The sequence below is a fragment of the Equus asinus genome, chromosome 20, assembly GCF_041296235.1.
Source record: "Equus asinus isolate D_3611 breed Donkey chromosome 20, EquAss-T2T_v2, whole genome shotgun sequence".
Lineage (NCBI taxonomy): Eukaryota > Metazoa > Chordata > Mammalia > Perissodactyla > Equidae > Equus > Equus asinus.
The window spans coordinates 11,433,517-11,450,508 of record NC_091809.1 but is presented as its reverse complement, the minus strand read 5'-3'; the positions used below and the strand labels follow the sequence as shown (position 1 = coordinate 11,450,508).

General features: G+C 45.3%; 1 protein-coding gene across 1 annotated transcript in view; it reads right to left on the bottom strand.

Annotated features, from left to right (window-relative positions):
• Positions 1 to 4,200: 4,200 nt before the first annotated feature.
• LOC139041143 (ATP-binding cassette sub-family D member 2-like) overlaps positions 4,201 to 16,992 on the bottom strand; it is a 29,039-nt gene continuing 16,247 nt past the window's right edge. Inside the window, exons 5-8 of the mRNA XM_070491000.1 lie at positions 9,503 to 9,606; positions 8,552 to 8,643; positions 6,254 to 6,367; positions 4,201 to 4,562 (exon numbers count right to left, since the gene is read on the bottom strand). Coding sequence (XP_070347101.1) covers positions 9,519 to 9,606 — 88 coding nt within the window. The 3' untranslated portion in view covers positions 4,201 to 4,562; positions 6,254 to 6,367; positions 8,552 to 8,643; positions 9,503 to 9,518. The remainder of the gene's footprint in view (positions 4,563 to 6,253; positions 6,368 to 8,551; positions 8,644 to 9,502; positions 9,607 to 16,992) is intronic.

Sequence of the window (16,992 nt, the reverse complement as noted above, 5' to 3'; positions counted from 1 at the left end):
CCTCCACTCCAGCTCAGCCATCCGCTGACCAAAGCAGCCTCCAGCTAGCTGGTCATCACACTCACACTCTTCCACTCTAAGTTACTAATGCAAGCACACAAACCTCCTAAGCTTCCAATTCACTGCCTCAAATATTTTTATTACTATGCTGTTTCACTTCTTAGGTACCACCAGTTCAGTGTTTCCTGGAGCCCTCAGGGCCCATTCAAGAGAAAGAAATCACACAACTTATTTGAACAGAAACAATTTAATACTAAAAAGTGTTAACTGGTATTGAGAAAGGAACAGGGAAAATTCTAACCTTAAGGGAGGGAGCAACTGCAGGAAGCAGCTAGTACCACTAGAAAGGGGAAAACAAAGGGAAGAAGTTGGGCGTGTTGAATCATGGAAGCTTGGAGGAGGGCCCATGGGCCCAGGGCCCAGATCTCAGAGGAGGGGCACTGCTGGCTGCTGCGGCTGCCTTGGAGAGGGTGCCATGAAGCTGGTTCTGAGAGGCTGGAAGAGCTGCAAACTGGACTCTAATGCAGCTTCCAGAAGGAAGCGTCACTGACAACATGATGAAGCATTGCAAGGGGGATGGTCGCAGCAACAATGGGCACACGGGAATGAGCAAGTCCCTTCTCCCACCTTCAGCCTTGCAATCATCCTCTAGTGTTCTCTGTCTCTCTCTCTCCCTCTCTCTCTGTCTCTATTGGGACAGTCTAATAAGAAACCGGCTGGCCATGCAGAAATGTCATTTTCAGATTACCAGTCCCAGCTCCAGGTGAGTTTGAAGCTGGGACAAGAACTTAATAATGAACCAACTCTTTGACTTTCTTTCCATCCATCATCCTGGCCTGCCTTCACTTGCTTGTCTGTCCAGCCTGGATTAACTGTCCAGCACTTCAGTTTACTCTCTGGCTGGTATCATAAACTCATTAGCTTCCAGAGAGCAGACTGGTATCACCGATCACCAGCCCAACACTGCCCAACATCTTACCACATTTCTCCCGGCAGCTCGTTTCCCCACACTCTGCAGACTGCTTTAAATCTCCACTCTTCTCAAACTTCCACCTCCTCTTTTTTCTTTTGCTAGTTTCTGCCTCAAAGATAGAAACTTCTTCTCAACTTTCTGCTAACAAGCCAATAACTGCACCCACCCCCACCCATCCTGTTTCCTCTCTCAGAAAGGTGGTGTTCCCCTGTGTGAGGCCATCACCTGCTCCTCTTTACTGCATCCCATTTGCTTCTTTCTGGGAATTTGAAGGTTCACCTTTCCCCACTCGATTCTGTATCTTTGCCCTCTCCCTGTTTACCAGGTCCTTGCCTTTGGGGTTTCATAAATTTTAACTTTAGTCACTAATTTTTGAACAAATTACACTCAGCAAAATGGCAAAGCCACTTTAGAAAATAACTCGGGAGTTGTTGTAAAAATAAACATACAATTATCATATAATTCAGCAATCCCACTCCTGGGTCTTTACCCAAGACAAAGGAGAACATGTACACACAAAAATCTGCGTGTGAATGTTGATTGTAGCTCTCTCTTCACAATCGTCAAAAACTGGAAATGATACAAATGCACTTTGGTGAATGCATAAGGAAAGTGGTACGTCCATACAGGGGGGATACTGCTCAGCAATAAAAAGGAATGAATCGTTGAGACACACAACAATGTGGAGGAATCTGAAAAGCATTTTGCCAAGGGAAAGAAGACAGACTCGGAAAGGGATTTACTGTATGATTCCATTTACATGACGTTTTGGAAAAGGTGGCATTATAAGGACAGAAAAAAGATCAGCAATTGCCATCAGGAATTCTTTTGAAATTAGGTAGATAAGCCTCTTCCACTAAAAAAAATGCTCACAAAAGTCTCTTTTGGATCTTACCCTCCCCTGCACGCTACTGCCACTGTGACTCTTTCATAGCAAATTTTATCCAAACAGTTTGTCTACACCCATCTTTTCCACTCCCTCTCTTTCCATTCACTCCTCAAGCAACCTCACTCTTGCTCCAGCATTGTCAAACTCACTGAGCGTTTCTCTGTACTCATCTCTCTCATCCTTGCTCAGCAGCAGCTCCAAACAGCTGAGTCTCCCCTCTTCACTCAGTTTAGGGAAGAGTCTTCCTGCCTAGACGGGGCAAAGGCAGACTCTACCCTTGAGTCGGCTCTGTCACTGCCCCAGCGTCTGCCACAGTTCATGCCACAGGCTAGGAATGAACCAGTGAACATTTCTGGAAAGGAGCTTTGGGACAAGTAGCTAGAAAAGGTGGCACTATCCCAAGTTTTCAGAAAAATTCTGTTATCTCCACTGACTTGCACTTTATGTTTCCTTGTAAAGACCTTCCTACCGTGTATCCTCAACCGTGGAAGAACAAGACAAAAATGAATTGTAATTGCACAAAAACTCACAAGGGCCTCTTATATATTTATTTAAATTTTCCCCTCTAAATACATTTCCCAGAAGGATGGACTTCTTCTATTGAACCTTGAAGGAGACACCTTTTCCTCCCTGGGACGGGTTCAGATTCTGGATTTGTTGCATGTTCTGTGTATCTTCTTTGAAACATTGGTGCTGAACCACCGAGCAGCAACATTACTCATTATCCTCAGGGTGTAAAGCAGTCGAAGAGTCATTAAGGACTCTCCATTTGGAAAGCAGCCACTGCCCAACAAAGGGTCTCTTCTTGCCTCAGCCAGGAGGAGAGGCACAGTCAGGGCCCTGGGGCCCTCTCTGACTCGAACCCGAGCATCACTGATGTCCTGGAGACTCCACTAAAGCAGGCGTACCCCTAATCTCACCCAGTGACAAAGCTGAAGCAGAAGTCTGCTGAAGTGCCAACAGTTTATTTTTATCTTTTCTTTAATAAGAACTTGGTAGGCTTTTCTTTGTTTTAGGACATGGGGCTACTATAGGGCAAGAAGGTGGAATTGGCTTAATCATGCAGCAGAGCCAGTGGGATTTAAGGGACCTAAATATCCCCCCATCAGCCTATCTTCCATGCCTAAAATTCCACTGTGGAATATACATTAAGTACCTTATGACATTAAGGAGTTGTGACCTAAGAAAAACAATGAGAGGGAGGGAAAATTCATTGAACCTGACATACTAACTAGATCATACATGCAAAGTGCTCAGTACAGTGTATGAAGGATAAAAAGGACTCATAAATAGTAGCTGTTATTTCTATTACTAATAACTGCTGGACCGTTCGCTAAGCCAATGTTTCTTGACCATCTACTTGGTGTTAGGATACCTTGCTAGATGTTGATAAATTGCCAAAATCTCTGTCTCAAAAGGCTCCTGTGATCAGGGCAAGAAACCCCTCAGATAAACAATTAGAATTCACCCTCACAAGTGCTCTCTCTAATAGGACATTGAGTACCAGGTGGGAGTGCAGGAGGGAGCAGCCTGCGCTGCTTGTGCAGATGGGACACTGTGCAGGAGGGACGGGTCAGGAGGAACATTTAGGGCGCTGCCAGGTGAGAATGAGGGGAAGGGTGTACTGGGCTAAGACTGCATGCAAAAGGCAAGATGACATGAAAAAAAAAGAAGGCAGGAAAACAGAGGAACAATAATGAGTTCAATGTGTTCAGAGCACAGATTTCATCTAGGGCTAGAGAAGAAAATGGGATTGGAAAAATATCCTAAAGGAGGAAGTGCTATGCCTGGTGAATGGACTTAACCCAATAAGAAACATGGGTCCAAGTGCAGATTTTTAAGCAAGAACACAAGAAAATCTACTGTCTGGAAAGACACATTCATTGATATCAAAGGACGGGGGTCAGCAAACTGTGGCCTATGTGCCAAGTCCAGTCCTTTGTCGTTTTATTTTCCGGCTCATGAGCTAAGGATGATTTTTGCATTTTCACACGGTTGAAAACCAATCAAAAGAACGTATTATGGCACAGGAAAATTAAATGCAATTTAAATTTCAGCGTCATCCATAAAGTTTTAGTGAAACACGGCCATGCTCATTTGTTTACACCTTGTCTATGGCCACTTTTGTGCTAAACAGCAGAGATCATTAAAAGTATTTACTACCTACCCTGCACAGAAGATGTCTGCCAGCCTCGGGTTAAAGGATATAGCTTAGAGCAGAGAGAGAAGAGAAGGCAGGGAAGCCAGCGTGAAGGGCAGAGGGAGAAGCTTCAGCCATGTTTCTCCAACCTGTGTCATGTACAAATCCCCCTCCGAAACTGCTCCAGGAGCTCTAGTGTCACTTGAATTACTTTTATTCAAACATAAATTAAATATTTACAAACAGACATCCTGGTAAAACTTGCTTATTCTTTTGGCTCTTACACAACTCTAAAACCAAAACAAACTTAAAAATCAAGTACAAACAAAACTACAAGACCAGTCCATTTCACGTTAACGTCCTTAATTTAAGGTGAGGGACGATGTCTTTTGGCTGCAACCAGATGTCTGCATCGAGGTCCCAGGTCAGCCCCAGATTCATCTGAGTGTGAGTGCAGGTGTCTGCTACCACATCTGGGTGATGACAACGATCTCACAACCTTCTCTGGGTGCAAGCACTCCAGACACCTTCATTCACGTAGAATGGCATTGGCAACATTTCTGTAAAGGGTCAGATGATAAACATTTTAGGCTTTGCAGGCCCCTGCTACAACCACTCAATTCGCCATCATAGCTCAAAAGCCCTCACAGACAGGCCATAAACGGGCGAGCACGGGTGTGCTCCAGTCAAACTTTACTGACAGAACAAGCAGTGGCCAGAATTAGCTCAGAGGCTCTGGGTCAACCTTTGTTCCAGGGCAAAGTGGAAAACTGGTGGGATTTCTGTTCAGCTGTGGACACACCCTCGACAGGCCAGGAGACCGCTGTGGAAGGAGGAGTCACTGCCACAGCCGCCCATCGGATGTATTCACAACGACAGGCTACAGGCTGGACTGGGGCCACAAGCCTGGACAGCAGACAGCGTCACAGCACTATCACCTCTTCACTTCACATCTGTATTCAAACCAGCTCACAGCAAGAATGACTATCTTGCCACTTCCCTTGGCCCAGAATGGGGTTTCCACCCACCGGCCCTCAACCTCAGGAGGCTCAGAGATGCCTGCAGGTCCTCACCACTTGGTTCCTGCTGGGACATCCAGAAGGGCCGGGTAATTATGGACTTTGCACATTAGCCACCAGAGTCCAATGCATACTGACAGAGTCTGAGCACCATGCAGTTATAGTGCTGAAACTCAAAACGCAGTAAGAAAGGAAACTTGGCAACAGTCTTTTTAATTTGGTACCTTTTTACCCACACTGCGAGGCATTTGGGATCAGAGTTCTGATTCTCTTTATGAAGCTCTTCTATATACAGAATCACAGCCTACCTTTAACTTGGAGCCTGACACTCTAGAGAATTTTATTATTATTATTACGCTTCAATTTTAGACAAAAAACACATTTTGAAAAAAAAAAGTGCCAAGAAATACTATAACTTGGATAAGAAACAGTCTCATTTATTAGAGTCTTTCTTGTAGGGAAGAAACCTTGCCCACACACGTCCCCTTGCCTGGCTACTCTTCTCTTCCCAAGACAGTCAATTCAGGGAAAAAAGAGGAATAAAATCTAACTCTGGGGGCCAGCCTAGTGGCATAGTGGTTAAGTTTGTGCACTCTCCTTCAGCAGCCTGGGGTTCACAGGTTCAGATCCCAGGAATGGACCTCCACATTGCTCACCAAGCCATACTGTGGCAGTGTCCCACATACAAAAAATGGAGGAAGACTGCCACAGATGTTAGCTCAGCGACAGTCTTCCTCAAGCAAAAAAGAGGAAGACTGGCAACAGATGTTAGCTCAGAGCTAGTCGTCCTCACAAAAAAAAAAAAGAAAGAAAGAAAAGAAAAGGAAAAATCTGATTCTGCTGTGGGTGTATAAACTCATCATCCTGGTGAACGGATGGATGGGTGGCTATTTACCAACCAGGAGAGGAGGCTGAGTCCTCCAGTGAGGCTTCGGGTGTGTTCTCCTGGGTGTTCCTGGACAAACTGCACTCCATTGCTCACAACCATCCTTACACGGGCCAGGCTCTATGCCAGGCACTGGTCAATTAGAATGGAAGACAAGAGGGGCCTTGCCCTCAAGGAGATGGCACTGGAGTGGGCACCACCAGAGTCTTAGTTTTAGTTACATGCTTACTGTGTGCCAAGCACCATGCCAAGCGCTATACACACAATTTCTCTGGGAATATTAATGACACCCCCATTGAACAGACATGATCATCTTGTCTTTACAGATAAGAAAACTGAGACTCACAGAGGTTAAGTGACCTGATGAAGGACAGACAGCCAGTTAGCGGCAGAAGCAGGTTTCGACCCTGTGTGGTCTAATCTCGGAGCTTCTGTACTTCCTCCTGCAGAAGCTGGACACCTAAACAGACAATTCCACGACATCCATTATCCTACAACAGGGAGAGCTGAAGCAGGGGCTCTGGGGGCAGGGGACTTGTGAGGGTGGTGGGCTATTTAGAGTACTCTAGAACAAACTGATAAGGACACACGACTCATGGTTGGGACCTGAGCAAAGCCCAGCTTCTGAACCCAGTGGAGCACTTTGCTAAACATCCCACTTTAGAGCACTCGGGACTGTCTTGGAGGGAAATAAAACCACCAACCAGGCTTTCCTTTCAGAGATCCCCGTGGCTAACTGCCTCACCTCTTTCAAATCTGCTTTCAAACATCATCTTCACAAGGAGCTACTCAACCACCTTATTTAAGCTGTACCCTGCCCCCTCACCATCGCTCGGATCTCTTTCCTTGCCCTCCTATTTCTCTGTTGCACTGTTTTCACCTTCCAACCTATGGTAGTATGTAACTCACTTATTCACTACGTTTACTGCTTATTCTTATTGTTTACTACTCGAATCCTTTCTTTAGAACATAATGTCAACGACAGGAGGAACTGGTGTCTGTTTTGTTCACCACCAGATCCCAAGTCCCTAGAAGAGTGCCGTGTATACAGCAGGTGCCAATAATATTTGTTAAATTAATAAACGAGTGAAGGAGTGTTGAAAAAAAGACTGCAGATGTAAGACTGGGCTGAATGATTTTGGCAGCCCTTCCCAGCCCTGGCGTTTGGCTCCCACATACAGGAAAAGCATCCTTCCATTTGGGATTCAGGGACACTGGAAGCAAGTTCTCACCCGTCTAGATACATGACTGAGGTCTCACCGGGATTGTGCTTTTGAATGTGGATGAGACCTTCATGTTCAATAAAATCTCATCCTTGGTCTCCCGTGCTTGTCTTCATTCTAGTCTTGTGCTCTCGTGACATGGGCAGTTAAAGAAGAGAATTTAGGGGTTGCCCTGTGGCCGAGTGGTTAAGTTCATGTGCTCTGCTTTGGCAGCCCAGGGCTTCACCGGTTCAGATCCTGGGTGCGAACATAGCCCTGCTCATCAAGCCATGCTGAGGTGGCGTCCCACATGCCACAAGGACTCACAACTAAAACATACAACTACGTACTGGGGGGCTTTGGGGAGAACGAGGAAATAAATAAGTAAATAAATAAAAGAAGAAGAAGAGAATTTAGTGCACACAGCAAAATCCCCCACATCTCAATGGCAGGCAGAACAAACTCTGTGATTTGAGTATTTTTGTGAAAATTCATAGGAGTGTCTTTGTGTCTGAATTAATATAATCTTAAAATTTACAAGAATCCAGTTTCCTTTTTATAAGGTTTCTATAACACATGTGTCAAGTGTCTAGTTTTGAAAGGACCTCATAATTATTTCACTTACAACTTCCTCTGGGTTAATTATGGGAGTCTAAGAGTTGGACGAGGGGACAAGAGTAATAAAGTTCTTGACATGCCATCTGAATGCAGGCTGAATGCGGTCTGTAACAAAGCCTTCCGGTTTTCCTTTTACTTATGATGTTGTCTTGTCCCCTTATCAGGGTGAGGAACACTCCACTTCTTTACAGGTTCAAACTGAATTCCAAATTCTGTCTGGAGCACATTTGGGTTTCTACCAGGCCCACTTTCTATTTCAATCCGAGAGGTGGGAGAGATGGAGGGTACCAAAATTTATTCCTGTGTGCTTAAATGTGATCAAACCTTGAGCTCTCATTTGACAGTTAATGTCAAAGAACAACTTTAGCGTCGTCTCTTTCTGGATTCATTCCTTTTTAATGCACATCCCTCTGGTTTCCAAAGCCAGAAAAATCTGCGGTTCATTCTAGATTATTCCCCCTGCCCTAACCCCTTCCCTGGCTATCATTTTGTCCTCAAGTTCTGCCAGTTTACATCTAAATATTTCTTGAATCCGTCCATTTCTCTCCATCCTCACTATGGCTGCCTCGATTATGGCTGCCACACTGTTCTGCTGCTAAGGTCCAAAATCTTGAATGAGGCCTGTAAATAGGGTGACCAATTCATCCAGGTTTGCCTGGGACTGTCCCAGTGTTAAATCTGAAAGTCTTACACGCCAGGACCCTCCCCCTGGTCCTGGCCAAACTGACACTGTTGGCACCCTCCCTGTAAGTCTTGGCAACTCTCCGCTTCCTCTGTTCACTGCAGCCCCACTCACCTTCTTCCAGTGACTTGGACTTTCTTACCTCAAGACCTTCACACGGGCTGGTTTTCTCCCTGGATTGCTTCTGCAGTCACTCTTTGTCTGGTTAACTCATCCTCCTCTCCCAGATGCTGGCTGAAATGCCACATCTTCAGATAGCCTTTCATGACGCAGCACCCAACCCCAAGTTAATTTCTGACCTTGCACCAGCCTCTCGCTGTATTCTTTACTTTGCCTTCACATCTCACAATTAGTGGATTATATTTTGTCTGTGTAGTTACGTGTTTAAAGAAGCACTTTCTTCGTTAAAATTCAGCTCCTCAAAGGCAGACAACGTGTCTGTCTATACAGCTGTTTGTCCCCAACACCTTGCCCAGGACCTGGGAAGTATCGAGCCCTCTATAAATACACTTTCAATACATTTACTTTGTACGTGTTTTCCTTTTCCCCTGATTAAACTTACAAGACCTCTTTCTATCCTCCCTCCATCCCTTCTTGCCTTTCTGGTCTCTTGCTGTCTCTCCTTTCTTGCTCTTTCTTTCTTTTCAAGAAACAACTCTTGGAATTAAGTGTTAATGCTACTGTTTTTATGATTTCTTGAACCAATATTTTCTGCCTTTATCAGTATTATTTCCTTCATCTAATTTTCTTAGGTATATTCTTTATTTTAGTTTTTGAGCAGGCCCATTTGCCAGCTCTCTCTTCCTCCCACCTGCTTTAGCTAGACTGAGCCTGCACTTTTCCTCAAGAGACAGAGCTGTCTTCGTCACTCTTTTGGCACCCGTTGTTTTCTCTGTGGGATATGCCCTTCGTTTACTAATCTAACAAATATTTAATGGTTACCTCCCCACCTTGTCTACTGAACTAATAATTCTTTAAGATCCAGCTCAGCTGTTCCTTGACTGTAACGCTTTCCTGCCTCCACCCCCACTGAGTTCATCCGCTGCTCTGTGCCACACCCGTACCTGGAGTGGACATCTGTTATAGTACTTACGTTGCGTTGTAACACTTTATTCATACTCCATCTTCCCCACTGAGCTCTGAGCTCCAGGATGACAGTGTCCGACCTCTGTGTCTATTTTGGAGGAGGCTGAGATTCTGGAGGAAAGGGACACACATAATTAGCATGGCTCTCTCTACAGCTTCATCCTCCTAAGAACTAAACAGACCTTCTAAAAAAAATACATAGAATAAGTCAACAGGAAAATAAGCAAGGAGATGAAGAGACAGAAAAAAATACTGAGTCAGGGAGCATGTACATTCTCAACTTGATTAGATAATACCAAGAGAAATTTCTTTATTGGAGGAAAGAAGAAAAACAAGAGAGGGGCAAATACAAAAATGAATTTGATGTAGATAAGAGAGATTTTGAGAAAACTCACACTGATGGACTTGGTCCCCACAAAACGTGATTTTGCCGAGTTTGGCAGTGGGGATGGAATACGGACCTTGATCAGAGTGGAACAGGTTTGGAGTACTTTAAGAATATGTTGTGGTCAACCAGTGAAGGACTGAGGACGTTAGAACCATCAAAGGGCCAACTAGATAAAGAGCAAATAAGTCTTGTGATTTTATTCGGTGCGGCCTGACATTCTAGATATTGAAGGGGGTAATGAGTGGCACGGCTGAGGATGGGAAGGCAGGGGTCATGGAAGTTCACAGAGGCAAGGGCATCAGGGATGCTCACGAGAACCAGCAAAGTGGCTAACCTTGGGCTGAAACAAGCAAGGCCAGAGAGGTGTGAGCACGGAGATCCTGAGCTAGACAGACAACAGGTTCCAGGGGAAAACAGAGCTGAAGAGGTGGAAGGAGAAGTCACTGTGATCAGTCGTGAGGATTTCAGAATTCACACTAGGTTTAGGGTAGGTCCACATCAGGGTTTCATCATCTCACTGGCCAATAACATGCTTTCATGCCATTTGATGGAAATGAAATACAAACTATGAGATAGTAAAAGAAGAAAACTGGCTGAAGAGTTTTTCAGTCCCTGCAGTGTCTATCAAATCCAATGCCAAGCACTATTCAGGTCTTATCACCTCCCTCGTTCCTGTGTTCTGGCTCCAGTCAGGACACCCCTGGGCCCAGAGCTCCTGAGGTTCATCTGGTGATGGGGCAGGTGTCAGAGCGACTGTCCTAGCTTTCACGGGAGCCTTTGTTAAGCGGCAGCAGGGAGAGAGGGGCCCCTCCTCTTTAATGGTGCTATCAGAACATAGGCTTCTTTGATCTTGTCTGGAATACTGATGGATAAAACTCTCTATGCATTTTATAGGAATATAAAAGACAAACAAGAATGATTTTTAAACACACGAAGCTTTAAGCTACAGATCTGCAGACACATTTTCCCCTTCCTTATTGCCTATCTCTAGCCTTTCTGGGAGGAAACACACATCTTGGTGTTGCTTTCTTTAAAACAAGAGAAAGCAGTCAAAACAGTTAATCTCACATGCTTCCTGTGATAGGGAAAAGGCAGCACACGCTGCTGTAGGAGGAGACCTTGGGAGCAGAGCCAAAGTAGAGGATTTTCCCAATGGGTCCCCATAATGATGCTCTTGGAGGAGGAGAGACTCAGAGTCACCCAAAGGTCCAAGGCGAGGCCAGGCCCATGAAGGACTCAAGTGGATGGAAGTGATGGTCACATCCCGTGAAGAGCCCAAGGAATCATAGCCAGAAGATAAGGGGTGGAGGTGGCCCTGAGGTTAATGACAGGAGAAGACATAAGAAGGACAAATGTACAGGGGCCTACGGTCAAGGTTAGAAACTTCAGCAACTAAGATGGTGGTGTCATAAACAGAAAAGAAAGATGCAGAGAGAAAAGCAAACCTGCACTGGGAATAAGGAATCGGCGGAACGAGTCTGCCTGAGACTATCAGGACATGGCTTCTTCAACTGCGGGTGCGAGAAGCTGGGAAAATCAGAGAGGGGATCACAACCCTGATCACCTTCAAATTCCAATTTATCAGACACCCAAGGTCCATCTTCTTCCTAAGACAGCACATCAGTGCCTCTGTATCCTTAATTGTGCATCTGGAAAATCAGATTCTAAAGCAGCCATTGTGGTGGCTGACATGGAGGGCCTATAGTAATCACATGACAGCTGTGAGAGCTTTGGTCTTGCAGACCCTCAAACACCTGCCATTTCTTTCCCCCACCTCTCCCCTTCTGTTAGCAACATTCACAGTTGGAAAGATTTAAATCCCTTCATGTGAGTTACTGCACACATGCCAAGTAGATGCTCAGTGGTCACCTCGTTCACTCACCATCTGCCAACTTTGCAGGATGTATGAGTTGAGTTCATGCCTCAAGAAAATGTCACAATTGTTAAATCTCAAGAGTCACCTCCAGATAATCTAAATTTTAAGTATTGAATGTGTAAGTGACACAGGACTGGTGTTTAAAAACATTTGCATAGGAACTCAATTCAAAACCATCCTGTGGGGCTCAGGCCATTGAGTCAATGTCTCCAGAGGCTCTGGCTCTTCAAACATGAATTCCCCCTGTTTCATTAGTTTGTGCTATTGCTGTGGCTCCCAAGGCGTTACCTTTGGGACAAGAGACTTAACCATGGCATTGAGCTTTCAACTGTGTAGGAAATAAACTCAGAAACACCCATCCCTAACCAAATTTGTTTCACTTCAGGGAAAGAACAGACACGGGGTTCTTAAAAATTAACGAGTGGCATTTATATTGAATTTTAGATTCAATGATTTTACTAAAGCCTCTAAAAAATACCCCTTTTTAGCAGGTCAAAGAGCTCTGCTTCAGAAATGACAGCACAGCCTCCCGGTGAACTGCTTGTGTGCAGTGTCTCTTTTTCTTCTTCCCCTTCCACCTCCTAGAGAAGCTCTTCAGGAGCCTCAGACAGGGGGCTGCTGTGTGGCCAGTTCCAGGGGGACTATTCGCATCCGAGTCCATTCACGTGACTCTCCATCACTGTTAGAGGCGCAGGGGTCAGAGAGAAAAACTTGTCCTCGCTGTGTAAATACACAGACAAACCTCTTAAAGAAAGCTTTCTCAGTGTCTTAGGTCAGGCTTCCCAGAAGCAGGGCCTGAGACAGTGATTCCGGTGAAAAGGATTTATTGGAGGAGGGCTCTCTGGAGGGGGTTCAGTGTGAGGGAAGCAGCAGACAGGAGAAGAAAACTAAGCAAAGGGGCTGTCTCAGCTGGAGACTAACTTCTCCCTCGTATCCCAGAAGGCTCTGGTCCACCTTGAGGCCAGGCTTCCGGCTTTTTGTGCCCCAGTCAATCATTGGCCACTGACTGTCCCCTGCGGCCAGGAGTAACCTCCCAGGCAAGGCAGCTCCATTTGAGCAATGAATACTCACAGCAACTGAGGAAAGAGTGTGCCACCAGTGAAGGGGACCCGGGCAGGGCACCAGCAGCATCCACTACACTTGGGGAAGGAAGGGAAGATCAGAAAAGCAGAGAGGGCCTCTCCGAGCAAGCGGCATATAAGCTGAGTCCAGAAGGATAAGTAAGAGCCAGGGTAAGTAAGAGACTTGGACGAAAAGCACGGAGAATGGTGAAGGGAACAGCAGTCGCAATGGCCCTGGGGTAGAAAAGAGAATATGGACCTCCTTTCCTCTTCATTCAAGGTGCTCTGGCCTCTGATTCTGGGTTGGAGAGAAGTGTGTAGTGGTATTCCTGTAAGGCAAATGCAGGGCAGGCAAAGAGTTTTGTACTTTGGGCTTCTGCAAAGGACCCAACAGATTTGTGGAAGAAAACATTATGAGTAAGCACTGGGCCCTGAAGATTGCTGGTCTCACCTTTCACGTGCTCTCATCTCTGTACAAAAGTATATTTATCTGTTTTAGGGAGATAAGTGAAGATTCCTTGCCTGGAAACTTGACAAACGTCCAGGAAGGCCAAGCTCTTGGTCTGCAAGAGTGTAGCGTCTCCTGTTCTCAAAAGGGTAACATGGACCATCCCTCCCAGGTATGACATCTTATGTGCCACCTAATGATTTGTGGCACCCAAAACTCAATGAAGATAGAACATAGACAGACAGATAGATGGAAGACCAGTGTGTTCAAATACAGTTTTCTGGCATATGAATTCTGAGACATCAAAACCTCCCTATGAAATGAAACTCCTGAAGTGTCTAATGAAGTGGAAGGCACTGGGAAGAACTGACCCTGTGTCCCCTCAGTGTCCCATCAGGGGGTGTTTGGATGAGCGTATTCAACTCAGCAGGAACCGAGCAAGGCAAGTGGCTGCAAAGGGGCAACTGGTAGGTGAGAAGGGCCTCCATTTTGTTTGCAGATAAAAGCTTCTCAGGACATATTTCTTGGATAGTGAATAAAGAGCCCATTGAGGGCTGGCCTCTCACCAGCCACTGTAAAGACAAGCTGAGAAGAGAAGAAACAGAGAAAAAGATAGGATAACAAAGGGGGATAGGAGATTTATGGGCTTAGAGCTCCAAATTTAAACATGAGATATGAGAATTTCAACTAAAGATGGTGATTTGGGGACTAATATATACGAAGGTCCTTAAAAATGCCCCCCAAAACCATCTTGTATTTTAAAAAGAATGAATCCGTGGTAATGCTAGTAAACTGGAATGGCAGTCAGCTGGAGGACATCTTGAAGAAATCCGAGAAGACAGAAAGCAGATAGATCTGACTGATGAAAACAGATCACAGAAAGATGTAGACCAAAATGCTGGAGAAAAGAGGGACCCTTCCCACAGGGGTCCTTTGAGAGCGCCAAGCTCCTAGTCCACAAACATCAAGGACAGAGATGAGACAGGGTACAAGCATGAAGGTAACTGAAATTAATCACAGGCCAAGTCCTCCCCCAAGGTCTGTTTCCTCACTTTACATCTTTCCCCTCTCTCTCTCCTTTGCTCACCAACTCCAGCTTCATTGACCTCCTTTATGTCCTTTTAACACGTGAAGTATCTCCCCAGCTCACTGCCTGTGCACTTGCTGTTTCCTGTCTGGAACAGTCTACCTCCAGACTTTCACATGGTTGGCTTTTCCCTGTCATTCAGGTCTTGGCTCAAACTTTAGCTGCTCAAAGCATTCTTCTCTGATCACAGTATCTAAATGAGATCCCAACCCCAGCCAGTCACATCACCCTGCTTGCTTTCCTTCAGAGCATGTGTGAATCTCTGAAGTTGTCTGACTCATTTATTTCTTTGTTTCTCGTCACCTGAGGACAGAGGCCTTATCTACTTTGTTTATCAGAGTATCTACAGTAGCTGGAACATCAATACAATGCGGTGTTTGTATCAGTTAGCTCTTGCTGGGTGATAAACTACCCCAAAACTTAGTGGTCTCAAACAACAACTGCTCATTTAGTTCATGATTTGGATCAGTTAGGCAGTTCTTATCTGCGTGAACTCAGCACATCTCTCCCAGGCTCTGTATCCCAGGCATCCATGGTCAGCTGTAGATTGGCTGCTGGTTGGATAATCTAGGGAAGTCTTTGTCACACGCTATGTGTCTGGCAGGCTGTTGGTCAAAGCAACAGAAGCAAATGGGCCACATGTCTCTTGTCATCCTCTTGGGCTTCTTCACAGGAGTGTTACTTTTTTTTTTTTTTTGAGGAAGATCAGCCCTAACTGCTGTCAATCCTCCTCTTTTTGCTGAGGAAGACTGGCCCTGAGCTAACATCCGTTCCCAGCTTCCTCTACTTTATATGTGGGACGACTACCACAGCATGGCTTGCCAAGCAGTGCCATGTCCGCACCTGGGATCCGAATCGGCGAACCCTGGGCCACCAAAGCGGAATGTACACACTTAACTGCTGAGCCACCGGGCTGGCCCCCAGGACTGGTACTTCTGATAGCTCAGAATTCATATGGAAAAAAATGTATTTTTAACTTTCCTGTCTTTTACTTATTTTGGGTTTCTTTTGAGCAAGATTAGCCCTATGCTAACATCAGCCACCAATCCTCCTTTTCTTGCTGAGGAAGACTGGCCCTGAGCTAACATACATGCCCATCTTCCTCCACTTTATATATGGGATGCCTGCCATAGCATGGCTTGATAAGCAGTGCGTAGGTCCACCCCCAGGATCCAAACTGGCAAACCCAGGCCACTGATGTGGAGTGCACGAACTTAACAGCTATGCCGCCAAGCTGGCCCCTTACCTATCTTCTTTATAAGGGCAGCAAGAGACAGCAAGTCCAGTGTGCAAGCGGCTTTCAAGTCTCTCCTTCAGGCCACTGTTCTAGAATCCCAATGAACAAACTAAGTCACAGGGCCAAGCCAGATTCAAGGAGATGGAGAAACAAATGCCACCTCTTGCTAGGAGGGGCTCCAAAGTCACATTGCAGAGGGGCATGGACACAGGATAGACAGAATTTTCAGCCATTTTGGCACTATTATCATACTGCTCAATATATGTGTGTGTGTATATGTGTGTGTGTGTGTGTGTGTGTGTGTGTATATATCTATGTATATATGATGAATATTTTTGATTTAAAAGACTGCATCTGGGAAGGCTGGGCTAGTTGGACCACATCTCTCTTCCCTGCCCTCCTCCCAAATATATACAGCAGACAGCAGAGGCTTTTGGCCCCCACATAAAAATCCAAGCTGTGCAGGCTAAAGAAAGTGACCTGCTTACATGCAGATGCCTCCTCATTTGAGTGTAGGACCATGAATGGGAAGGAAAGCAGAGTTTGAGGAAACTCTGGAACATCCAGCAGGCACCTTAATGAAAAAGGAGAGGCAACACAGCTTTTCTCAAGAAGGAACATATCAAGATAATTCACTGCTCAAGTCAAGTCCTCCCTTTTTTGACTTGCTCTCCACAGCCGGCTGACCCCCACAACTCTGAACTGTCATTTTCCAGTTATGGCACCAGACCCACCAGTACAGGCTCATCCAGGGAGCAGTTTCTTGGCAGAGAGAGCTACACAAATCCAAATGGAACTCCCACCGCTTAACAGCCTAGATCTTTATTCACAAACAAGAACTAACAGCCAAGGGTCAACAAATGTGAAGAAAAAAAATCACATACGTGACTCACATTAAGATTAACAAGTAAAATAATTGTGTTTTTAGGAAATAAAGATCATTCAGGAAACAAAACAATGTTAAAAGAGTAAGAAATGACTCTAGTGAGATAGGAAAGATGGCACATACAAAAGTAAGAACAGACTGCTGCTGCAAAAAAGGAGTAATCAGAGGATGAAAATGAGTGCCTGGGAATTAAAAATACGTTTGACACTAAAGCAATTCAGTGGACAGACTGACTAAGAGAATGGGGATGGTTAACAACATGTCAGTGATCTGGTGATAAAGTCAGTGGAATCTTGCAGACCAGAGCCAAAGGCAGAATGATGGCACGTAGGAGAGAAATGTGAAGCAGCATACATGTCTGCCCTTTCTTTTATCGGGGTTCTGGAGGCAGAGAACAGAGGTAATAAAAGGGAGGAAAAATTCAGTAGAAGATAATTTCCGTGAGACAAAGGCTACAGGGGTTTCTGAAGGCCCCCTCCTTTTTTTTTAAGGAAGATTAGCCCTGAGCTAACAT